Source organism: Dermochelys coriacea, chromosome 6 (genome assembly GCF_009764565.3).
Source record: "Dermochelys coriacea isolate rDerCor1 chromosome 6, rDerCor1.pri.v4, whole genome shotgun sequence".
NCBI lineage: Eukaryota > Metazoa > Chordata > Testudines > Dermochelyidae > Dermochelys > Dermochelys coriacea.
The window spans coordinates 73858328-73885572 of NC_050073.1; the positions used below are offsets into that span (position 1 = coordinate 73858328).

General features: G+C 38.7%; 1 protein-coding gene across 1 annotated transcript in view; it reads left to right on the forward strand.

Moving 5' to 3' along the window:
* DPH6 (diphthamine biosynthesis 6) overlaps positions 1–27245 on the forward strand; it is a 389640-nt gene that overhangs the window by 140740 nt on the left and 221655 nt on the right. The window contains 2 exon segments of the mRNA XM_038405768.2: positions 4435–4496; positions 22519–22613. Of these exon segments, the coding sequence (XP_038261696.1) occupies positions 4435–4496; positions 22519–22613 (157 nt within the window).

Here is a 27245-nt window from a genome sequence, read left to right on the forward strand (position 1 = left end):
GTTCCCAGAGAGTAATCATCAGTGGTTCACAGTCATGTTGGAAGGGCATATCAAGTGGGGTCCCACAGTGATCGGTCCTGGGTCCAATTCTGTTCAATATCTTCATCAACAATTTAGATAATGGCATAGAGGGTACACTTATAAAGTTTGCGGGTGATACCAAGCTGGGAGGGATTGCAAGTGCTCTGGAGGATAGAATTAAAATTCAAAATGATCTGGACAAACTGGAGAAATGGTCTGAAGTAAACAGAATGAAATTCAATAAGGACAAATGCAAAGTACTCCACTTAGGAAGGAACAATCAGTGCAATCAGTTGCACACACGTACAACAAGGAAAATGACTCCTAGGAAGGAATACTGTGAAATGGGATCTGCGGGGTCATAAGGGATCACAAGCTAAATATAAGTCAACAGTGTAACACTGTTGCAAAAACAAAAAAAAAAGGGGGGGGCAAATATCATTCTGGGATGCATTAGTAGGAGTGTTGTAAACAAGACACAAGAAGTAATTCTTCCGCTCTACTTCATGCTGATTAGGCCTCACCTGAAGTATTGTGTCCCGTTCTGGGTACCAAATTTCAGAAAAGATGTGGACAAATAGGAGAAAGTTCAGAGGAGAGTAACAAAAATGATTAAAGGTCTTGAAAATATGACTTATGAGGTAAAATAATAAAAATAGAGTTTGTTTAGTCTGGAGAAGAGAAGACTGAGAGGGGACATAACAGTTCTCAAGTACATAAAAAGTTGTTACAAGGAAGAAGGAGAAAAATTGTGCTCCTTATCCTCTAAGGACAGGACAAGAAGCAATGTGCTTAAATTGCGGCAAGGGCAGTTTAGGTTGGATATTAGGAAAAAATCCTAACTGTCAGGATAGTTAAGCACTGGGAGGTTGTGGAATCTCTGCCGTTGGAGATTTTTAAGAGCAGTTTAGACAAACATCTGTCTGGGATGGTCTAGATAATACCTAGTCCTGCCTTGAGTGCAAGTGACTGAATTAGAAGACCTCTCGAAGTCCCTTCCAGTTCTATGATTCTATATCTATTTGTTATTGTATCACATATTTGTAGCATGCATATTCCATGCTAAATTTTTAAGGGAAAATACTAGGTTTATAAAAGAAACTGGGGTGATTTCTTTAGAAAAGAAAGGTAATGTGCTGATACACAGTCCATTTGGGTATAATGTGGATGAAAATGTGTAGAAGTTGTATAGTAATTTCTTATGCAATATTAGCTTCTTGGTATTTATCTTAGTAGCAAACAAGTATACAAGCAAATCCTGGATCCACTAAACTTAGTGGTTCAGATCCTAAACAGGTGTAAACTGGCATATCTCCATTGAAGTCAATGGAGTTATTCCAGAGTGTCAGCTGAGGATCTATGTCAATAGTTTTTTTGCTATTGATTATGATGGGATGAGGATCTGGTCCATAGGAAATATGTAGGCATCTGGTTATACCACATAAATATGGTGGTTGTGATAGTTATAATCTCCTTAGCTCCATGATCATTGTACAAATTTACTTTCTGCATCGCTTTGGATATTGCTCAGCTCTGTCTGTAACATTGTTTCTCCTGCTAGAGCACTTCATAGAAAATCAAAAACACTAAGAAAACAAAAGACAAATGCATTGTATAAACAAAATATGTGAAGGAATGGGGCAATAAAGTTTTATTACCACTTTTTCTGGAAAACCTGCACCAGTTATGGCTGTACCACTTGTGAATAATGATTTCCTTCCAAAACAGAAGTGATAAAATCTTTATAACACCTAACCCTGTCATATATTCTATATTTGTAACATAATTGTGAACTATACCTTCTTGTCATAAATTCATGCATTTTGGATAGTACATGTATAGTTCCCTATTACTAAAATAATAATAAAGGATAAAAATATGCAAAATGGACACAGTCTACCAGCACAGGTGACCAGATCTAACATCTCAAAATAAGCAGGCAAACCTAGACCAAAGGAAAATAAAAAGATAGTTAACATAAAATATACAAACATGCAGATACAGTGTTTCATTGATGAAAATTAAAAGCATGAATCAAAAATTTACAAATACTTAAAGAAATTGCAAATGAAGTATACAGAAATCTCTTCCTGTTCTATGGCTAAATAACAGATAATTGAATCTCCAACCCAGATACGAATGCTTAGAAATAATGCATTGGTGGCCTGATCCTGTGCAACTGAAATCAACGGGAGCCTTTGCATTGATTTCAATGGAGAACCAAGATTGTCTTGTGGTGCCAAATATAACCCCCAAAATAAAATTAAAATATTTTAAAATGATTCTCACAATGGCCTCAGTCATAATTGGATATCATCTTATCTGAAGATGCAGATTACATTATCAAATCTATACCAACATGAAGCTTCACTCTATTAATGACTTACAGAAACAAAAAAGTGACTCTCTCCATTTTAGCTATTAAGCAGTTTTAAAAGTACTTCCCTCAGGTTGTGAAAGAATTTGCAGTGTGCTTCAATGAAATGTTTAAAATCTTCCTTAATGTTTTGAATCTAACTTACTTAAATTGTTTCAGCTTCACAGAATTTTAAATAAACTAAGTCCATTATCACCAAATTCGAATGTCTGCCAGTTACTTGAAATTAGCAAAAATGTAATTAATATCTTACTTTTATATAGTGACTTTCATATTGAAAAGGAGGACTTGTGGCATCTTAGAGACTAACAAATTTATTTGAGCGTAAGCTTTCGTGAGCTGTAGCTCATGAAAGCTTATGCTCAAATAAATTTTAATCTCTAAGGTGCCACAAGTCCTCTTTTTTTGCGGACAGATAAACGGACAAACACGGCTGCTACTCTGAAACCTTTTATATTGAAGGATCCCAAAGTGCTTTTCAAGCTATACTATAGATATTGCTTCATCCGCTCCTGAAATGCAGCCATCTCTGGTGGCAGGAACAATGTAGCCTAGGAAATAAGGGTGAATATTATGTCCAGTGAAAAATATTGGAATAATTTAGGTACAATTGGCAGAATGTAACTATTCAGATGGTAATTTTGTCAGCATTCCTCCTCTTTCAAAAATCACCACTGGATTTTTATTAACTACAAGTAGTTAGGACCTCTATTTTTTTTTTTAAAGTTTCAGCTGAAAGATGACACTTCCAGTAGCATAGTGCCTCCTCAGAGCTAACTGGGATATTTGTTTTGTATTGACTGAGAAGGAGAAAAGTTACCACATACAACAGGTTCTGAGATGCTATTGGGCATGAAGTTTTTTTTATCCAAATACTGACTAGCTCCAGTTGTGTGCTCTGCTCCCAAGAATTGACTATATCACAGCCTAAAATGATATCTCTGTGGACAAAACACAAAGGCAAAAAGCTAATACAGGAGAAAAGGCAGCCAGTTAAATGAATCCATTTACAAAAACAAGATCATCATCAATATTTACACCTCAATGAAAAAATAACTGTTCAGTCATAATGAAAAATGGAAAACACACAAACATCAAAAACACTTAAAAGAAAATTTAAAGATACAAAAAGAAATGGAGCAACAAAGGAATCCTCATCTTCCAAACTGAAGGGACACTGCAAGTATAAACCACTTTTTGTGTTTGTGTGTGAGAGAGAGAGAGATACAGATACACATACAGTATGTGGCTTGGCAAAGTCATATGTAAAAGAAAATAGTAGGGGTGCATTGGCAAATTTGTCACTTCTGAATAATGGAGGAACTATAGAGTTAGGGGTTTTTTACAGCACTATTACAAACACCAGAGTTACACACTGACCAGTCAATCACACACCTCGTTTGAAACCAGAAGTGCACAATCAGGCAGCAGAAGAGCCAAGACAAAAAAAAAAAAAGCAAATACATATAATATAATACATTTAATAAATATGTATTAAAAGTAAACTACGAAAAAAAGGAGAAAGCAGGATTTTTCCTCTTCGTAGTAAAGTTTCAAAGCTGTGATAAATCAATGTTCAGTTGTAAACTTTTGAAAGAACATCCATAATGTTCAGAGTTACGAACCTTTCAGCATTATGAATAATCTCCATTCTTGGGGTGTTGGTAACTCTGATATTCTAGTGTATCTACCTACATAAACTTGCACAGACTGGTCGTATTTTATTACTGTGAACCTGAATTATCTGTATTCCCTTGTGCTTGATGAAGTTTCTTAGAAATGAACTCATACAGTAAAACAATACATTTTCCAGTTGACACAGTGGAAAGGAAATGAACCTTATTTTTTTACAAGCATGGAAATTGGTTGCCCAAAGAGAATAAGTGAGAGAATTCCAGCTCAGTACATTTACTTTAGGATCAAAATGATTTTAAATATACAGGAACTGACTTCCAAAGGACAATGTTACCAAAAAAAGTCCACTTTGATGTCTAAACTACTTTCATTTATTGTATTTGTTTAATATATCTCGGCAGGTTTAGATCCAGATAAACATCTAGGAAAAACGTTGGATCAAATGGAACCTTATCTTTTGGAGGTAAGTATCACTTAAAGCATGCTCAGGATATGCAGTGTTTCAAAAGTGAAGTTATATATGTATAGAAGCTCACTTAATAAAATTAATAAAACTTAATTCTAGAAACAGTTACTTTCAGAAACAAGGTGTTGGGCCAAAGTTTGTTTTACAGAAGACATAGACATACTTCATATGAGAATGGAACTCCTGTTAAAGTCAGTTGGCAAGAGGTATCATATTGTATGTTTTGAAAAGTAAGGTAGAGGATAAGAACCCTCTGTATTAAGGGCAAACTGACTTTTAGGTAATTATGAATGCCTTAAATGCCCAAAAGTAATGTTTAAAGTGGCTGATCATGACATGGACTGTCAGAATTAGATAAATATCAGTAGTACTAAGAAATAAAACATTTTGGAATTTGAAGTGGCAACCAAGCATTTGGAAATCTATATAGAGCAGTTTTGTGCTCTGAAGCAGATGTGATGTGTGCATAACAGTAAAGATTAATTTTAAATTAATCTAAGGGTTTTCTAGGGAGGTGTGGGCTGGAAGACTCAAGAAGAAATAAGTGGTTGTTTCCTTTCATATAGCATCAAGGGTGATGACTCCATCAAAAGTCACCAACTCTCTTAAGAATAAGAGCAAAGAGCACATATTGTAGTTAGAATATAGATGATTATCTGCAATTTAAAAAAAGTTTTCTAACTTTTACTATAGGGATACTCTATGCTAAGCATCCAAATATGGACAATATTTACCCTGACTCTTCATTTAGAGGGAACTCTTTTCTCAGCATGGTCTCGGTAGCTTGTCTTGGCACTGAGATTATCTGAGAATCCTCCTGCCTATATGATAGAACATTTTATTGGCTGTAGTAGCCTCCAAAGCCCGCTCCACTGAAAGGGGTCAGAGTGGAAAGACTGGAGCATGCACTTAGCCCCAGAAATATCACCCATATGCAGCCTTCTCAAATCCTCCCCACCATTCTTTGACCAGTTCAACTGCCCCAGTTTTACTGTTGAAAGTTCCCCCGGACTTGGAATAGGGATGTAGTGGAAAGGATTTGTGCTGAAGTATATAATTAGTTTCTAGTGGAAAGGAATGGATTGTGTAACGTCCCCAAGAGCATTTGTGGGACTGTTTTCCCTACACAAACTAAAATTAGATAGTCATTTGGCTGGATTTTTCATTCTCCTTAACATGAAACACAACACTTAAATGTGATGTTCACTGTTTTGAGGAACCAAAGGTTGCACATCTGAACCTGGTTTTCTGTATTTAATTGTATGCCATGTGGAGTTGCATGGCTTCAGAATGAAAGATGGATGCCACAACACAGATGCAAAGCTATTACCAAGATTACTTGTGGTCTTATACAGATGTTCAGACTTCTTTGTGACTTGAGTGTTTGTCAAGAAGGTTTTTCTTTAGGAATTATGGGAATAACTTTGCTGAATAGAATATCATCATAACCAACTATGTTTCTTAGTAGCTAAAATAGACCACTAAGTTAAACAAAGAAACGATGCTGTACCAAAAAATGAAATAGAGAGCAAGAGCAACAAGTAACTGCAAGAAAAAAAATGAAAGTCTTAGTGTACTCCAGTTCACATAGTATCAGTTATAAAAGAGTGGGTCTAAGTATGCAGTGGGATGCCATAGAAACGTGACCAGAATCTATAGTTACAATATTGTGTTTGTAGCAGAACATTTTGCATCATGATAAGTCATACAGGAACAGTTTAAATAGTGAATCACTGATGAGGTTCAACAAGGACAAGTGCAGAGTCCTGCACTTAGGACGGAAGAATCCCATGCACCGCTACAGACTAGGGACCGAATGGCAGACAGCAGTTCTGCAGAAAAGGACCTAGGGGTTACAGTGGATGAGAAGCTGGATATGAGTCAACAGTGTGCCCTTGTTGCCAGGAAGGCCAATGGCATTCTGTATAAGTAGGAGCATTGCCAGCAGATCGAGGGACGTGATCATTCCCCTCTATTTGACATTGGTGAGGCCTCATCTGGAGTACTATGTCCAGTTTTGGGCCCCACACTACAAGAAGAATGTGAAAAAATTGGAAAGTGTCCTGCGGAGGGCAACAAAAATGATTAGGGGACTGGAACACATGACTTATGAGGAGAGGCTGAGGGAACTGGGATTGTTTAATCTGCGAAAGAGAAGAACGAGGGGGGATTTGATAGCTGCTTTCAACGGTTCCAAAGAGGATGGATCTAGACTGTTCTCAGTGGTAGCAGATAACAGAATGAAGAGTAATGCTCTCAAGTTGCAGTGGGGGAGGTTTAGGTTGGATATTAGGAAAAACTTTTTCACTAGGAGGTTGGTGGTACAGCACTGGAATGCGTTACCTAGGGAGTTGGTGGAATCTCCTTCCTTAGAAGTTTTTAAGGTCAGGCTTGACAAAGCCCTGGCTGGGATGATTTAGTTGGGGATTGGTCCTGCTTTGAGCAGGGGGTTTGACTAGATGACCTCCTGAGGTCCCTTCCAACCCTGATATTCTATGCTTCTATGAACCTAGGGTTCTGTGTAAGCCTCGAAAGGTGACATTGGTGAAGGTTAGAAATCTCTGTTTCCCTTCTACGGTTTCACTTTGTCATTTATGTGAAAGAAACTGTATAGGTTGGGTGCACTTAAAATGTGTTTTATCCCTTCTCTCGTTGCTTCACTTTTCTTATTTATACTTGAACCTCTTCTGCCACTACTTTGCTCCATTGTCCCATTCCGGGATTGCCACCATACTTTACTACTATACGTCTCTGACTGCATAGCGCTGGCAAAGTGCACCAGAGGGGTGTGATTTGTAAACTGCTCTAACATGCTGCAGTCTAACTGCCTCATCTAGACCCTATTGGCACGTTCTAAAAGGTACATAGCTCATTAACGTAGTCCTGTTTCACAGGTACTTTTTAAAGCGTGCCAGCAAGATCTACCCAGGGGTAGGGAAAAGTATGGCACGTTAGTGTGCTTACAAATCACACCCCTCTGGCGTGCTTTGCCAGCGCTGTGTAGATCAGCCCATACTTACAAGTAAAATGTTTATTCTAGTTTTAGAGTTATTAACGGCTCTGATGACACTCCCCATTTTAAGACGAGGGAATATCACTGGAAACTGTAATATCTTTAAAACTGGAATGAACTTTCTGTGTGTGCTCACTCTACATGGTAATCTGAACTCACTTTATGAAGATGGCTAAGTATCATGAGTTTTACAGATGAGGAAACTGAGTTACTGTGAAGTGAAATGATGTGGCCAAAGCAGCATAGGAAGTTTAGTGTGAGAATTTGAACTAGAACCCAGTTTTACAAACTCCCAATCTGGTGCTTTAACAACTAACTTATGCTAGCTCCTTGTGTTTACTTGCTTGTTACATTCCTGAGATACCTTCACATTTTATAACATCTGCCCAGAAACATAAGTGTTGCAATATTTAATTGCTGATTCAGTTTTTGCCCCTTGTCTTCTGTGTGTGCTAGGCTACCAAGTAATGCCCGCTAGCTGATATTGCATTTGAAGCTTGGTATCCAAACCGGAATCCACATGCAGTCCTGACCAAATCAGTACAAGTTAAGACTTTGGCATTTGTTTAGCACAACAAGAAAGAAACATCTATCTGGGAAGCAGGTTTATTGACTAGGATGAGTTAGCTACGTGTGTGTAGTACACAGGATGTAGTGGAGATGGCTTGGGAATGGTAAATTCACTATGTTCATTATTTGGAAACTCTTTGGAGGCCAAAGGTAATGATACAGTTATATGTAGTTTGAGGCCATAATAAACACTAAAATGGTTTATTTTTTCCCACTGACTTCTGAAGTTGACTTAAAAACAATGTTTCCATTATGCAGAAGCTGTTTCTACAGGATCCTGATAACTCTTTGCAAAGGAAGTAATAAGATTCTTTTGTGGTGATCATGGAATATGAATTATGTACTTCAACTCAGAATGTGCACAAGAAGCAAAAGGAACTGGAGCGTGGGGTACTTAGTGAGGGAGAGTAGAGGAATAATGTCTCGCTGTTGAAACCCTGCTAGATTAATAGGAGTTGGAAGATGCCATAGAAATGGGGTGCTGTGTCAGTGAACCCAGACAATAAGAGGAAAGATGGTAGGATGGAGCTGACCAATCTCTGGGAGCAAGAAGAGTGTCTCTGGTAAGAAACAAAGTGAGAGGTGGAAGCAGGAGAGAGGGAGAGAGAGACAAACACAAATGAAAAGTAAGCCTTTCCTATGTTGTTTTTCCTATGTATTTTAAGTGTCAGTATATTAATTAGTTGCATAATAATGACAACAAATTTATGTATGTTGTTCCACAACAGAAACTTCAGCCTGGTGAACAGAGAGGGCCGGATCATCAACTATTGCACATTGGCATTGTTCCATGACCAATAGCTCTTTGATAGGGGTTTTCAAACTTCGTTGCACCGTGATCCCCTTCTGACAACAAAAACTACTACATAAACCCGGGGGGGGGAAAGAAGACACCGAAGCCTGAGCCCCACCACCCCAGGTGGGGAAGCCAAAGCCTGAGCTCCACCCACCTGCGCGGGGAGGTCAAAGCCAAAGCCGAAGGGCTTCAGCCCCAGGCAGGGAGCCTGTCACCTGAGCCCTGCTGCCCAAGGCTGAAGCCCTCAGGCTTTGGTTTTGGCCCCAGCAAGTCTAAGCCAGTACTGGCGACCCCGTTAAAATGGGGTCACAACCCACTTTAGCATCCCAACCCACAGTTTGGAGCCGCTGCTCTATGATCAGTTACATGATCTGAGGAGCTTACTCGTTGGTGAATAAGAAAATGGGAAGTATTTTTAACAACATAATAATTGTGTCTTCAAACTATTGCATGACCATTCAATAATTGATTTTAAATAATTTTGCTTATAGACTCAAGCATATTTCCAATATTTATTCTGTATGTGTAAATGAGAGAGAGAAAAATGATGGGGGTGTTAGTCCTTTTTGATTATTTTATTTGCCTCACACATTTTTCTCAATCCTCGTTGTCTATGGTATCTAAAGTTTCAAAGTAATTCTTACCAAAAATGTGAACTTGGAACATAATGTAACTGGTAATGAAGTAGAGAACATTTCATCTCTAGATCACTGCTATGAATGCAGCACATAGTAGTAGTGACCAGAAGTCATTGCTGTCTGATGTCTGTTCAATGACCTGTGTAAAATGAGTTGGCAGTCGCATTGCAGCTCCTAGTATACTGGTTGATGCATCACAAAAACTCCTTACAGTTGGCTCCTTGTTGACCATCTCAAAAGAAAGGCAAGGGCTGACTGGGTATAAAGGACAGAACTAACTTCTTATCAGGGTATCCCTCGAGCAGATTATTGAAATAAGTTGGCAGGACAGCATGAGTAAGCTCACACAGCTAACATTGTTCTGCAGCTCTTTTTGTGCATGCTATAAAAGTCAGCACAAATAAATTACTTTTACTAGATAGGTGCCTTTAAGACCTAATTAAACTGAAGCATTAACTACAAACTGAAGATAAATGCTTGGGTTTATGATTTAAAAAATCTTACTTTCTAGCAACCTAATGAAATCTTTCACATCAGAAACACTGACAGACATGAAGGGATAAGGAGAGAGCCCAGACATCATGGTGAAGGGGCCGAGAGGGGACGTGATGCCTCAGCCAAACAAAGGAAAATACCACATTAACTCCATTGATAAGGCTGCAGCTCTCTCAGATCTCCTAGGCAGGAGGAGCCCAGAGGCTCCTTATTCCCTCGGGACAGAATGTCTCTTTCTGAGGAGCCATTTCAGACCCACTTGCCCAGTTACCCCAGAGCTGTGATAATAGAGGCCATCTCCAGGCTCTCCTCTTTCATTGCTGCTGTTTGTGCTCCTCTCATCCCAATCCTGTATATCTAAGATATTTATGACAGGTTTCAGAGTAGCAGCCGTGTTAGTCTGTATTCGCAAAAAGAAAAGGAGTACTTGTGGCACCTTAGAGACTAACAAATTTATTTGAGCATAAGTTTCCGTGAGCTACAGCTCACTTCATCGGATGCATTTGGTGCATTTCCACCAAATGCATCCGATGAAGTGAGCTGTAGCTCACGAAAGCTTATGCTCAAATAAATTTGTTAATCTCTAAGGTGCCACAAGTACTCCTTTTCTTTTTAAGATATTTATATAACCCACGATGACTGCACTATTTGAGTACCTCACAAGATTTTATATATGTAAGCCTTCTGCTAGCTAGGTTGTGAGGTACATCCATTTTACAGATGAGGGAACTGAGGCACATAGAGACTACAGGCCAGATTTTCAAAGGTGTTTAGTCACCTAAAGATGCAGATATGCATCTATTGGGTTTTTTTGAATAGCACCTAAGCAGGGTAGGCACCTAGCTTTCACTAAAATTAATGTGAGTTGGGTGCCTAACTTGCTTAGATACTTTTGAAAATCCCACTAGAGGTGGAGATTGGTGCCAGGTACCTTAGAAAATCTTGAACAAAGTGATTTGCTTAAGGCCATGCATAAAATCTGTGGTGTAGGAAGGAACTGAACTGAGGTCTCCCAAGTCCCAGGCTCACATACTCACTGAACCACCCTTTCTTTCCAGGCCACACTCCCACTGTGAAAACCCTTTGTGGCTGCAGTTACAGAGTGAGAGGCACTCTGCCCCCAACATGTTCCATTGTCTCTACGCTCTGATTTCTGATAGGCAAGAAGGGTGAATAATTTTATAAACGCACACCTCTAGTCTCTATGGTTTATGCTCAGGCCATATATTAGATTAATCTAGCTGAGTCTGTAGAGGCTAGTCATGTTTAAATGTAGAGGGTTCCACTTCCTGTTTTCTTCTTCTTTCCTTGGGAGATTCTGGCTCAGCCCATGGAAAGCACTTAAAATCAAGAGTCTCCTGGTGTGGAGAGTGGCAGAATGGGCCTGCAGTGCTGTCATTGTGCCATATCGCAGAGGAGGAAATTACATATATGTGACTGTGATGCCACCTTTTTGCCCCAATTCTGATGTTCTCTGACCAGAATTAAAAGCATCAGGGTTGAGTTGTTACATACCCCCCCCCCCAAAAAAACACGATTTTCCTCTCTCCCCATCCTCAGTGGAGATACCACAATAGCAGATGTAAGAAGCTATTTATTTATTTTCATTTGTGAAACCTATATCTTTATCAAACCAAAGTATTAGCCCGTTTTGCTGGTGGAGCATGGCTGTGAAATAAGCTTTCTGAGAAAGGTAGGTTAAACCAAAGATTACGATGGAAAGCTTTTGTCTTTGGGAAACATTTCCATAATAACCAAATGATGAGAGGAGAGGGGAAGAAGAGAAGATACATTGGATATGGGAGAACCAAGGGAATAAAGGGGCATGGTTGCTGCTTCCCCCTCAGTTTCTTCTTACTGCTCCTGGTGAGAGGGGGAGCTCCCTGCTGCTTCTGAGCTTTGGCTAGACAGCCTTTGTTTAAAAAAAAAAAATCGTGTCACTATGGAGAAATCCCCAAGTTTTAAACGTGTCATGTGCAGGGCCATGACCCCTGTTAGTGATAAGCACAAAAGTTGCCTAATCTGCTTAGGTGAGCGACGTGAGGGACAAATGTCCTGTTTGTACCTCCTATGAGACAAGAATGAAAAAGCAGAGGGATTTCCTCCTTAAAATACATCTTCTCAAGAAGGCAATGCATCCCAAAGAGGCCTTCTGGCTGCCTAGCCATGTATATGTTGAAAGATTCTTGCACTGCCCTTCGATCACTGGGTATCTACACTCCAGTAACTAAGAGGAAGCAGTTCAAGTCCCAAACAGAGTGTATATCTTACCACCATCAGAGATTAAATCGACAAGAGGGTCATCAGCACAGTAAAGGTGGGTTATGTTATCCAGCTCACCCTCCTCCCTTTCCCCAATCCACCTTCCCCATACCTTTTTCAGGAATCTGTCTTACAAGACTGTTTTAGATCAAGAATTACAGTCTCTATTGGAATTGGGAGCAATAGAGGAAGTTTCTTACCAACACAGAGGGAAAGGCTTCTTTTCCTGCTACTTCCTGATTCTCACAAAGAGAGATGGGTTTGACCCATTCTGGTTTTAAGAAACCTGATTGAATTTATCAAAAAGATGAAATTTAGAATGGTCACTATGGCATCTATTGTCCCTTCCTTGAAGACTGGAAATTGGTGTTTGCCAGTAACATACACGATGCTTCTTGTCATGTGGAAGTACATTCCAGCCACTGAAAATATCTTCAGTTCATGGTACGCATCATGCATTACCAATACACAGTGCTATTCTTCAGCGTATCATCAGCCCACAGGGTGTTTTCCAAGCTTACGATAGCAGTAGCAGACTGTCTGTGTCATTTAGGAGTTCAAATATTTCCTGTCCTAGGCGATTGGCTAGTTCAGGAAGGGTCAAGGTCTGCTATCCATAACAGCATCCTTTTTGTCAGACATCTGTTCTGTTGTCTAGGTCTAAAACTGAATGTACAGAAATCAAAATTACATCAAACACAGTGAATAAGTTTCATAGGGACTGATATCAGTACCAGGACTACCATGGCCTACCTCCCGATGGACAGGTTCCAGTTCATAGCCTCTGTCTGAGAGCTCAAGACCAGCTTGAGAACAACAGTGCATTCTTGTCTGCAGCTCTTGGGACATATGGTCTTGTGCATGTACATGACTTAACATGCCAGAATTCACCTCAAATGTCTGCAGGCCTGGCTATTGTCCGAGCAGACATTCACTGGACATATTCATTTGCATGCCTGGATGACTGTGTAAGTCCCTGAATTGGTGGTGAGACCCTCAGAATGTATGCATAGGGGTTCTGTTCCTGCCACCAGAGCCAAGTATGACATTGATAGCGGATGTGTCCACGAGATGTTAGGGACCCATCTGGGCAAACTTCAGGCTCAAGCCCTTTGGATGCCTCTGGAATTTTCATTCCATATAAATATGCAGGAACTTTGAGGTATTGGGCCTGCGAGATGTTCATTTTCAAGTTCTCACTGACAATGCCATTACTATGTTTTATTGGAACAAGCCGGGAGGTGCAATGTCATCCCAGCTGTGCCAGAGAGCATTCTCTTTCTGGATAAAGAACAATATCTTCCTAAAGGCCTTTCATCTCCCAGGGTTGAGGAACACTATTATGAATTCCCTCAATAGGAATTTTATAGACCATCACAAATGCTCAATAAAAAGGGGTGTTCTGCAAAGAAGCTTCGTCAGTGGGGATACCCAATAACAAACTTGCAACCACTCTAAACAACAAATGGAAGAGATTTTATTCCAGGTTCTGACACAGATGCCTTTCTTCTTCCACGTCAAACCATTTGCTGTATGTTTTTCCTCCAGTCCCTCTGATTCCTAGGATGATCTGGAAGCTCAGAAGAGACAAAGCAGCCTCATAGCATTTACCTGGCCAAGGCAGTGCTGAAACAAAGATTTTCATTAATTCTCATTACCTCTGGGTGAGGCTCTTTTGTCTCAAAATCAGGGGAAATCACTGCACCCAAACTTGCAATCTCTTTACCTAACGACACTGATGATCTCTGGTTGAGCAATGAAGAAAGAGTTTGTTGCTGAGATGTCCAAGCCATTCTGGTGATTCCACCAAAGTCACTTATGCAGCAAAATAGAAAAGGTTTTCAATCTGGGCAAAATCTCATCAGCTATCTCCTGATAATACAGACGTTAGACATATACTAGACTACCTGAATAGTGTCAGTTCAGTGAGAGTCCATTTAGCAGCCATTTCTGCAATACATCCCACCAGTGGATGTGGTTTTTTTGTAGCCCTTGTTATCTGGATTTTTAAAGGGTCTTATCGATGTGCACTCTTCTGTATCCAATACATTACCTTTATGGGACATAAACTAAATATTGATGTGACCCCCCCCCCCTTTTAACCTTATTCCTGCCATTGCTGTCAATGAAAACATCAGTTTTGGTGGTAATCACCTCTGTAAAGAAGGTGTCAGAATGCCAGGCACTTCTAGTTGACACTTCTTTCTCTCAGCTTGCCTGGTCTTAAGATTCCTTCTTTCATGACCTGCCTATCTCTGAAATCTCTTTGCCAGAGGGCTACTTTCCCTTCCTTACATTCAGGGTGGAGTTTATTGAGCCATATCTGTCCCAGTCCTGCAGTAGTAACTATCCTGCAGCTCCCTGTAGGGTTCCAATTTGTGCAAATAGAGTGGAACAAAAGGAGGATGTTGCCCCCCTATGTTATTGAGAGAATGCTGCTACCAAGTTAAAACCTTAAACATCTATTTAAAAATTATCAAACCTCACTGCCCTGAAAAGTGCCATTGTTGAATATGTGAGGAGTTTCCGATAAGATTGTTACCTACATGGTACTTTTATTGATTCATGGTTGGTTGAAACTAGTCTGTTGACCATTACATTTCAAAATTCATTCACAAATGTCAATTATTTTGATGTCAGAGGTTAGTATTTAGAGCATGGTCCTACACTATTATTTCTCTGATCTCAAAACTTCAGCCTAAAGCAATAAAAAAGTACACCCCAATGAACCCACTAAGGCCAAAATGTTTTCATGTTGCAATTTTAGGTATGAAGAGAATTGTATGTAGAGTAGTTAGAAGACTCTCTAGCTATGGTTTTGTAGAACCATTTAGTGGTTCTGTTGTGTGGTGTGTGGTTGCTGGTGAGTATTTGCTTCAGGTTGGGGGGCTGTCTGTAAGCAAGGACTGGCCTGTCTTTCTCAGATCTTGGGAGACCACTAACCCAGGAACCTATCCTTGCAACAAAGCCCGTTGCCAACTCTGTCTACATATCTATTCAGGGGACACCATCATAGGGCCTAATCACATCAGCCACATTATCAAAGGCTCGTTCACCTGCGCATCTACCAATGTGATATATGCCATCATGTGCCAGCAATGCCCCTCTGCCATGTACATTGGTCAAACTGGACAGTCTCTACATAAAGGAATAAAGGGACACAAATCAGATGTCAAGAATTATAACATTCAAAAACCAGTCGGAGAACAGTTCAGTCTCTCTGGTCACTCGATTACAGACCTGAGAGTAGCTATCCTTCAACAAAAAAAAATCAAAAACAGACTCCAACGAGAGACTGCTGAATTGGAATTAATTTGCAAACTGGATACAATTAACTTAGGCTTGAATAGAGACTGGGAATGGATGAGTCATTACACAAAGTAAAACTATTTCCCCATGGTATTTCTCCCCCCCACCCACCTCCCCACTGTTCCTCAGATGCTCTTGTTAACTGCTGGAAATGGCCTACCTTGCTTGTCATCATGAAAGGTTTTCCTCCTTTCCCCCCACCCGCTGCTGGTGATGGCTCATCTTAAGTGATCACTCTCCTTATAGTGTGTATGATAAAACCCATTGTTTCATGTTCTCTGTGTGTGTGTATATAAATCTCCCCACTGTATTTTCCACCAAATGCATCCGATGAAGTGAGCTGTAGCTCGCGAAAGCTTATGCTCAAATAAATTTGTTTGTCTCTAAGGTGCCACAATTAGATTTTTGGAATTAACAGTTTTCTAGCTAATAAAGTTAAATAAAGTAACTGTCTCTTACTTTTAAAATGAATAAGTGTGTAGCAGATTCCCACATTGGTGCTTCATTTTCCATTTGGAAAAACATGTTGTCACCTGATTTTCAGCTACTTCTTGTAGCTTTAATTTATATGTTTTAGTCAAACCATATGTGTGGGATAGAAATTGGTCTCCCTTTTATATTAAATGTCAGGTGATTTCTCATGCCGGTTAACTGTAAAATGGACATTAGCTAAAGTGAGATCTATTGAGTGGAACAAACTTTGAATTAATTGTATAGTTCTTTTCTGATTTATATCCTGGATATTAAGGTTATGAGTGGAATGATGTTCTTCTGTGGTTTCTATTTTATTATGGATAAGGCCCTATGTGAATTGAAGGATGATTGTCAAAAAATTGCAGCTGAGTTGTAGACAAACCATGGAAAATTGCGGAAAAGTAATAACAGACTTTATTATTTGCGGTAATAAAGCCCATTATTACTTTTCTGCAATTTTCCACTGGCAGAGGCCTGGGCTGAGAGTGAAAATATGGGGCTGGATAGTGGGGGGCTCCCACTGTTGGCTGCCTGGGGCTGAGAGTGGTCAGCTGGGTCTGACAGCGGGAGAGTCCCACTCTCAGCCCTGTGGTGTCCAGAACTCCTGCTGTCAAAATTATGGTGGAAGCCTAATATTGCAGAATCTGCAATTTTCATAATATCGCAAGTCAAGTAGGGCCATAATCGTGGGTCATTTTTATCAGCACAGTAAAATAATTATATTATTTCATTGTGACAAGGCAAGTTCTTGAATTATTTTTTTCTAAATAGCTAGGTGTTGGTTAATTATGTTAAATGGAGATTATTGTATTTGCGCTCTTGTCCAACTAGTTCCCTTGTACCAAAGATGTCCAGTCCTTGCTAAACAAGATGGCTCTATTGGCAACATGCCATGAACCCATTGGTTGTACCTAATCTATGTAGAACTTTTTAAAAATCAAAATCAAATGTGTGCAACAATAATATTTGCTTGTACAATATTTTTCCTTGATAGAGAATTAGAAATTGTTTGTGGTTTGAACAGTTGCACCAGAATTTAATTATTACTACTTGGCCTGTTGGTGAAGATGAAGTGTATAAAAGGTTTAATACCTGATATGTTCTATGACTGGGAGCTATAAAATCTTTCCCTTGCAGCAGGTTGGATTAAGTAATTGAATTGGCCTTTCCCATCTCTGACTACTAAAATTCTGTGATAAACTCTGCCTTTACCATACAGTTTCATGGTCAGGATAGCAGGAAAATGAATTGTATTGAGTATGTGGGCTTCACTTTGTATATGTAAATGAAAGATTTATTTGCATCTTTGTTTGATACTGGATTTCATATAGTGTAAAAGTTTCCATGATACTCTGGTATTTGTTTTAGGTTTAGAATTGGACTGGATATCAACTTTTCTTGAGTAGTGTAATTTGTAAATATAATGAGAGGTGAGGTTCTTTTGACCTTACAACTGTGAGGTTTGGCTTTAATTTCGGTTTGGCTTTAAAAGTTATTCTTATTGAATTGTCACATTTATTATGCAAGTCAGATCTAGCTAGCAAAACAAGATAACACACGTCTGTAAAAAAATGTTAGTATTTTAATGTATTTGAAAGCTGGTTCCTGTCTCAAGCTGATGGCAGCTTGAAAAATATTGCACAGTTTCTTTTACTTCTAAAAGGCACATTAAGAGCCTGATCCTTTGAGGTGCTTAGTATCTTCAGTTGCTGGTGACTTCACTAGGAGTTTAGAATGTTCAGGACCAAATATGATCCTAAGCTCAATGGCATTGAAAGTTGGGATTTCCCAACAAGGACAGCAAATTTAGACTCTCAGCTTTGAAGTGTTTGATGTTGGTTTCCAGGAAGAACTCACAGCACTCGAGGCTTAAAAGAAGAACCATCAAGTTTAGAAATAACTTGCACAGTAAACATTCATTCCTTATTCTCATTGTGAAATATTTTTAGCTAGGCTAAAATTTTTAGCTAGGAAAAGAACGAGACAAACTTCTTTGTTCCTCAAAAATACACGCATTTCATTGTTTTGTTTTATTTTGTTTTTTTAAGACACACAAACCCGTGTCTTAATTTTATTTTTCAGTAGCTCTATTTAGTATTCATTGCAGCAGAAGCTCTTGGCAGGAAGAAGAATAAAAGGTTCTCACTAACTGTTTTGTAAGTTGTCCATTCTTATTGTATCAACATTAATTATTTTTGATAGATTTGTCCTATAAAAACCTTGCTGCACTTTTTGACAGTTGAAACTGTCTTGTATGTCAGGAGTATAATTTTTGAAAATGAAAGCTTGATTAAATGTATGTTTGATTATTTTTACACATGGAGATATTCTCTCTTTAGGAAGGAAATGCCTGTGATAACATTGGCTTTAAAAAAAAAGATAATTTTATCTTTATTTAAAATGAGATTTGAATTTTCCATCACAAAATGTTTAGTCATGTAGAATTTTATGACAGATACCATCTTTGTCTGAGGTATTAGATATTTTTCAGAAATAAAAGGTTGAAGAGAGTGAAAGCAAAATTATATTTAACATTTTTCAGCTTCATATTCAATGTCAAAGGGCTATGATTAAAAATGTGATCTCTGATCCTGTAAAAGGATTAAGTTCTTTGTACTACTTGCTTTTTTTATGTCTGTTCAGAGTCCCTGGTGTTCTTTATGCTAAGGTGGTGACTCAAGTCATCCAAATGTGTCAAAAATATTTTAAAAGAAATACTTATTAAAGAAAACGGAAAGCTTAACTGTCACTCTCCATACTCAGGGATACTAGTGCAGTTTTATTGTAATATATCAGACATACCCATTACCTGAAATCCTCTGGTAGCATTGTAAAAATAAATCCCCAAATATAAAAGTAATCTTAGTCTTGTGTAAAATATAAACAGTTTCACTGAAAATATATCTATAAAACTAAATGCTTATAAAAATAATGTTGCATTAATTTTAGTCTGGGGAAAAAAAAGGAGATGGGGGACTAATATTTTGGATCTGACTCCAATTAGAAACAAATACAGATAATTGCTCTATCATGTATAAGGAAGGTGCTGAGGTGCTCAACACATTGAGCATCAGATGCATAGTTTACAATGATTCAGAATTGAATTGAAGTCACAAGGAGTTGGATCAACAACGACAATGATAATAATAATTAATAAAAAGTACACATAATAGATTTTAAGGCCAGAAGGACCATTGTATTATTTTGTCTGACATCTTGTTTATCACTGGCCTTTAATTTAATTTAATTACCCTTGTATTGAGCCCATTGACTTCTGTTTCGCTAAAGCACATCTTCCAAAGAGGAATCTAGTCTTGATTTGATGAACTCAAGACATGGAGAATCCACCACTCCCTTTGGTACTTTGTTTCAATGGTTAATCACCCTTACTGTTACCCCCCGCCCCCCAAAAAAGTGCCTAATTTATTATTTGAATATGTTGGGCTTCAGCCTCTAGCCACTGGTTCTTTCTCCACTAGATTAAAGAGTCCCTTACTACTCGGTATTTTCTCCCCACAAATTTACTTGTACTGTACAGTGTAAACAAGTCACCGCTCAATCTTTTTTTGATAAGATAAACAGAATAAACACTTTAAGTCTCTCACTCTCTCCAGCCCTTGAATCATTTTTGTGGCTCTTTTCTGCACCCTCTCTGGTTTTTCAACATTTTTTTTCAAATGTGGACCCCAGAACTGTACATAGTATTCCAGTGTTGGTCTCACCAATGTAAAATACAAAGTAGAATTGTAGAATCTTAAAAATGTATTGCTGGAAGGGACCTTGAGAAGTCATTGAGTCTGGACCCCTGTACTCAGACAGGACCAAGTAAACCTCTTTACTCCTATTCACTACTTCCCTGTTTATCGATTCAAAGATCATATTAGCCTTTTTTTTGTCACTGCATTGCACTGAGGGCTCATGTTGAGTTTCTTGACCCCTAAATCCTTTTCAGAGTTGCTGCTTTTCAGGATACAGTCCCCCATTGTCTTGGGCACACACAGAGACAGAGAAGGTGCAAGTGTTGTGGTTTAATTAGGCAGCAACTTCATTAATTCAACTCATCTGGGAACTATCCAGCAAAAATATGTACAATACAGGTCATGATTTCCCCCTGGTGGAGAGCTGCTGTCAGCTCCCCTCCCCGCCATAGCATGCCCTCGTCCATTGCTGGCAGCCCACTGCCTTCCCCTCATTTGAGGGTTAAGGGTCTAGGGAAAAGGGATTGTCTCCTCATTTACCAGACATTAGGAATCCTAAGCCCATTCCCCACCTTCTTTAGGGGATGCCTTCCACTAAGTCCTCTTCCAATTTCTTATTATCAGGGAATCAGATCCCCTGTGGAATGAGTACCTCCATTGTATACTTGCCATGAGGAGGCACCAGCAATTAGCTTTACTGCCTCCCTCCCACCCCAGCTGTGTACCCAGATGTACTACATTTACACTACGAGCTAGGAATCTGATTCCCTGCTCATGTACACATACCCCTACTAGCTCTCATTGAGCTAGCACAAGTAGAAATAGCAATGTAGCCCCAGTAGCATTGGTAGCATCAATCAAGTACCCACTGGTTTCATGCAGGTACTCAGACCAGCTCAGCCAGGCCTTCTCTGTCGCTACCAGTGCTACTGCATCTACACTGCTATTTATACTTGTGCTAACTCAATGAGAGCTAGCGTGAGTATGTGTACACAAGTACGGGCCTCACACCCCTAGTTTGTAATGTAGATGTAGCCATAGTTAAGTTCCCTCCCTAACACTGGTCAAAAATATATCCATTCCCCAGTCAGAGAGGTGTACCCTATTGTCCCTGAATAATTCATGTAACATATATGATATTTTTGGTGACTAATTGCCAATACTATCCATTTCAGATGCTTCACACATCTTTTGGCCTTGTCAACCTGTGGAGGTCTGGTGGGTTCCTGTTGTTTACTCCACTGCAGCATTTTAGACCAGTGTACCTGCCTGGAAAAGGCCCTGGATCCTGCCCTAAGTCTCTGCCCTGATCCAATGAGCTCCATTTGCCCTGATGGAAACCCCAGACACAGCTCTCCCTAGTGCATTCAAATCAGCTTTCAGGGCTGATTCTGGCATCCAATCTTCCCTTTCAAGGAAACTTTATTGCACTCATTACAGAATTGTCCAATACTCAATAAAACAACGCACAAACACCAAAACCAGGTCAACTTTCCTTTCACAAGTGATATGCATTTCATTTAGGATTTGATCCTGCAAGCCCTCTGTGCTCGGAACGCCCAATGCAGTCAATGGAAATTCCTCAAAGGGAGCAATTGCAAGATGAACGTCTTAAAGGATAATACAAGTGCACAAGTAGCAATGTTTATAACTTTCTTAAAAAGAATGAGGACCACTTAAAAGTCAAATTATAACCAGAAGATCATGAGATGTAGGAGTGGAATCATGAGCGTAGAAAAGCTTTGCATTTGTCCAATTAGCATTTTTACTGTATCATAGATTTAATGTGTGCTCTTAGCATAATTAAATTCCTACGTTGCATGGTTACCACCTACCATTACAGTGTTATTAAAACAGAATTAGAATGTACTGTTCAAGAGATTGGCCCTCGCTCTTTACTCAAGCAAAACTTTGGATCAGGCCTCAATTGAGAAACTGCTAAATAGAGGATTTAGGATGATTAAAAACAGACAAATTGTATTATTTTCAATCTGTTACATTGACTTTTGTGTATGATGTATCTGGCTTGTCCGTCAGGTAAATATAAAACAAAGTGCAAAAAAAAAAAATATGAAAAATGTTCAGGGAGATAGCCAAAAGAAAATGGCTAATGTTTCTTCCCCTCTAAGGGTGAAATCCCAGCTCCATTGAAGTCAATAGGAGTTTTGCAGTTAACTTCAGTGGGGCCAGGGTTAACTCTCTTACTTGAAGATTTAGGAAAGAGTTTGTGCCAACAAATACCAAGAGCACAGTTGTAAAACGTGTTGCTATAATAATATTATAATTATATGTTTGCTGAATTCAGTAGCTTCTGGTCAGAGTTTACAACACAAGATATCTCACAAACTGTATAATGACATCTGGAAGTGGATGTAAAGGTTATTGTTATTTTCTAGCCAGTTTCCTAAAGGAATCTTATTTCAACATCCTTCCATTTCTACTGGGATGCAGTCAATGATTTTTTTTAGCTGGACGGTGAAGTGTAACTATTGCAGAGATGGAAAACAACCTGGCAGTAATTTTTGGAACTTTAAAAATAGTATGAATCAATTCGTATAAAGTACTGTAGAGGAAAGTCAGAAACCTACAAGTACATCCAGTGCATTTTAGAGTTTGTTCGTTTTTTTGGAGGTGTAGTGATAAACCTAGACTGAGAAAGTTACTGTAAGCCCTGTACACACATAGATTTTCAGTAAAATACATTTGACATTATGTATAAGAGCATCACTTATTCTAACTACCCGTTTTTTTCCTTTTGTCTCAGCTCTCTAAGAAGTATGAAGTTCATGTTTGTGGAGAAGGTGGAGAATATGAAACATTCACTTTGGACTGTCCCCTGTTTAAAAAGAAAATAGTTGTGTAAGGAACTATTTCTTCCCCTTCCTTAGATTTAAGTGATGGGAACATATTAACATTTAGCTTGAGGCAACATTTGTTGGCAGGAGTAGAACATATCCTTTACGTTCACAAACAGTCACTTTGTTTAACGCTGGCAAAGTCCTCTGAAAACCTAAATCAGTGCCTGACAAGACGAGGCCTTCATAGAAGGCTATAAACTTTTTAGACATTTGCACTTTCGTTTACTTGCTGATTATGGCCTGCAGTAAAACTGGTACCTATACACTGACACTTTTATCCTTTCATGAAGTGCGAATTGCCTGTAATATTTATCTTTCATTACAGCTACATTTGATAAACTGCCACATCAGTAGCCTGTGGGTTCCATTAACTCTGTGTCTTTTTTTTTCTTCTTTTTTCAACTTTAGTGACTTAGAATGATAATACTAAACATTTTCCATCAGTTACTAAGGGGACATTTTTGAATGTAAACTTTGCTTGAATTCATCCAGCGACTCTGAGTAGCTTATTTCTTTGCTGAAATTTGTTAAAATCTGTTTAGAGGGGCATGGGAAATTTCTCTGTCTTGATTCAGGTTTCTCAGTACACGATGTTAAATAGCTTAACCTTCATATTTTGAGATGTTTTGACTATTGTTCCTATTCTTATCCAAGTAAACAGTCTGTAATAATGGAATGTCACTTGCATACCATTTCAGATACGTCAACTCATGGAAGGTCAACATTATGGCATATATGGACATTTACTGCTGTAGTGAAACAGGCCCATTCTTTTACATCTCCTTCTAGCAGTAGTAAGCAATAGAGGAAACGTGGTAAATTTACTGTGCAGTTAAGGGCTGATATTATTCCTGTTGAAATCAATGGCAAATTCCCATTAACTTCAGTAGGAACAGGAACAGGCATTTATGGCACTTTATTATTTTAGAGATAAGATCTGTTTGGTACAGTGACTTCATCAAGGTCTCTATTTTCAGCCAAACAAAATGTTGTGGTCTGATCAGCATTGTATTGATGATTGGTAATATTGGTGCACAACAGCATCATCCAGAAAAAGAATGGCTAACTTTCAGTCTACGTTATAAAATGTGTTAATTGACATCATAAGATAAGTTTACATCAATGCATTGAAATTTGGCTGCTTTTCTTGCTTGCTTGCTTTCTCACACTCATACTCACACACATTGGGATTGGGTGCCTAACTCCCGTAACTCCTTCAAAGTCCCTGCCTGAATAAAGGCAAGTCTGAGGTAAAATGGTTTCATGTCTTACTAGAAAATGTCAGTAATTGTGAAGGAGAGAAGAGGATTAATATGGAGGGCTATATTATGGTCCTTACTCTCAGGTCTGGTGGAACTGCATTTGGCACCGAATCTAAGGGTAGTTTCTTTAAGGTGCCACCGGACTCCATGTTGTTTTTGTGGATACAGATTAACACGGCTACCCCTCTGAAAATTAAGATGGAACACATTAAATTGATTAAAAACTGGCTAACTGATAGGTCGCAACATGTAATGGTAAATGGGGAATCATCACTGAGATGATGGATTTCTGGTGGTATCCCACAGGAATCAGTTGTTGGCTATGCTGTTTAATGTTTTTCTCAGTGACCTGGAAGAAAACATAAAATCATGACTGATCAAGGTTGCAGACAATACAAAAATTGGTGTGGTAGATAATGAAGAGGACATATCACTGACAAAAAACAAGGTGGATTACTTAGTAGTACTTAGTAAGCTGAGCACAAGCAAACAATATGGGCTTTAATACGGCTAAATGTAGATGTATATCCAAGAACAAAGAATGTAGTCATAGAGGATGTTATTCTGGGAAGCAGTGACTCTGAAAAAGATTTCAGGGTAGAGTGGATAATCAGCTGAACTTGAGCTTCCAGTGCAATGCTGTAGCCAAAATAGCTTTTGGATCCTTGGATGCATAAGCAGTGGAATCTTGTGTAAGAGTAAAGAGTTTATTTTATCACTGGTTTCAGAGTAGTAGCCGTGTTAGTCTGTATTCGCAAAAAGAAAAGGTGCCACAAGTACTCCTTTTCTTATTTTATCACTGTATTTGACACTGGTATATCGGCTACTGGTGTCTCCAATTCAAGAAGGATGTTGATAAATTGGAGAAAGTTCACAGAATAACCATAATTATTAAAGGATTAGAAAATGTGTTTATAGAGTTAGACTCAAGGAGCGCCATCTGTTTAGCTTAACAAAGAGAAGATTAAGGGGTGACTTGATTACGGTCTGTAAGTACCTACATGGAGAACAAATATTTTATAATGGGCTCTTCAGTCAAGCAGACAAAGTTATAAGAAGATCTAATAGCTGAAAGTTGAAACTAGACAAATCAGACAGGCAATAAGGCATACAAATTTTAACAATGAGTGTAATTAACTATTAGAACTATTTACCAAGGGTCATGGAGGATTCTGCATGACTGGCAATCTTAAAATCAAGATTAGATGGATTTTTCAAAAGATATGCTCCAGGAATTTGGGAGCAGGGAGAGATTCTATGGCTTGTGTTATACAGGAGGTCTGACTAAATGATCACAATGGTCCATTAGGGCCTTAGAATCTATGAACCTGTGACTCTATTACTGCTTTTTTAGAGGTCCTTGGCTATTTTGATAGATACTCTAGAGACTGTAAGTAGGCTATTCCATTCACTATGGTGGTGTAGATGCTAGGTGGTTAGATTGTCATAGTTCAAATATATTTCACCTCAGTAAAATTTTGAAGCTTGGATGAACATATACAAGTACCTCTAAGGACTTTAAAAGTCACAGAAATCCTATGTACTAAACTAGTCCAATTCTTCTCCCTAAAAAAAACTTCAGCTGCATGAAATGTAGATCCCAGCAGAAAACACTGAAGGTGGGTCTTCCCTACAAAACATGGAAAGAGAAAATCTAACTCACCTATTATAGTAAATAGACTCCTGGGTAGCATTTTTCCTGGATGATGATTTTATCATACGTGTAATGTCTGACAAAATGCATTTCCTCAAATTTCTCTCTGAATAGAAAGGCAATCTGCTAGATTTGTGGATAAGGGAAAATTGCCAATAGTGATTCTTGCTTTATTACAGTCTAGAATGATGGCAGTCTAGTGAAGGCTCTGTAACTTGCCTTCCTTTATAAGAATGATTTTAAACTGTGGGGTTTTGGGGGGAGGGCAAAAGGGAGGGGGTTAGTTGGATTGTTTATATTTTTTTGTTATGGTATCAGTACTGGGCAGTGCTTGGGTGCCGTAACTGCATTTCTGCAATTTAGCATGTTTGGAACGCCTTGAAGCTTCATCTTAACTCTGAATTTTCTGGGTTTATGCTATTTGGTTTTGAGATGTATTTTTAATCTTTAAGTTACTTATATATAAGGCTAAGATTTAGTGATGGGTATTTTTAGTAAAAGGCATGGACAAGTCACGGGCAGTAAACAAGAATTCATGGCCCATAACCTGTACTATATATCCCTGACAAAATCTTGGGTGCTCTGGGGGGTGAGGGGCAGCTTGGGGGCACCGCTGGTGCTCTGGGGAGGTGGAGGCAGCCGTGCATGGCCCAGGACTGTTGCTGGTGTTGGGGAGGGTGGGGGGATGACCCAAGACCGCTGCTGGTGCTCTGGGAACCCGGGGTCAGTCGCACCGGCTGCTACAGAAGTCATGAAGGTCCTGGAAAGTCATGGAATCCGTGGCCTCCGTGACAGACTCACAGCCTTACATATATATATATATATATATATATATATGAATTCCCTTCACTCCTGTCCTAGTCTAGTCGAACCCATCTATCCAACACAGACCATCCTCAAATTTATCCTCACAGAATTAACCAGACTTCAACAACTGCCATGAACTACCATTTCTCTACTCTCTTTGTTCAAACCCACTGTACCTACCTTATTCTTCTTGATGTGGGTCTGAGATCCCCTCTTCTAGTGCAGTGTTTCTTAGCTTTTTCAGGTTGATGACCTTATTTAATGCCTAATACAGTAAAAACAAACAAACAAACAAACAAAAACCCTTATAGTCATTGCAAGTAGGAAATATATGTATCCCTGAAAAGAAATAGACTTCCCCGAATATTTTTTGAAATTAATCAATAAACAAGAAACATTTATCAAGACTATCATCAGTAAATCTTGTTGCATTCCTACAGTCCATCTTTTATTGTATGTTTTTATTCATGGTGCGCATGAGTTTCATCCGTTTCCACTTCCTGCTTTGCATGTGAACAGAATTCAAAATGAATGACTAAAGATAATTATTTGTTTTCATACAGGAATATTTTATTGTCTTCATTTAATAACTATATACAACCAAGCCACAGATTTCATTATCAAGAATTTCTTAGTGATCCTGATTAAAAAATGCATTAGCATTTATTCACTAAAGCTGTCCCTTGGTATTATGTCATCATCTTAGGAGTTTTTAATGATCAATTCCAAAGCATGTTTATAAAGGAAAATGATATTTTAACAGAACTCTTTAAGGAAATCATTCAAGTCTGACCAAATGCTTTCAAATGTTTCCAGTTTGGTTGGCATTATTTAAATGGGTATATTAGGTCTGAATCCCTGCACCTATGAAGTCTTATGTAGTACTGTGTCTTAGGGCTTGTCTAAAGAA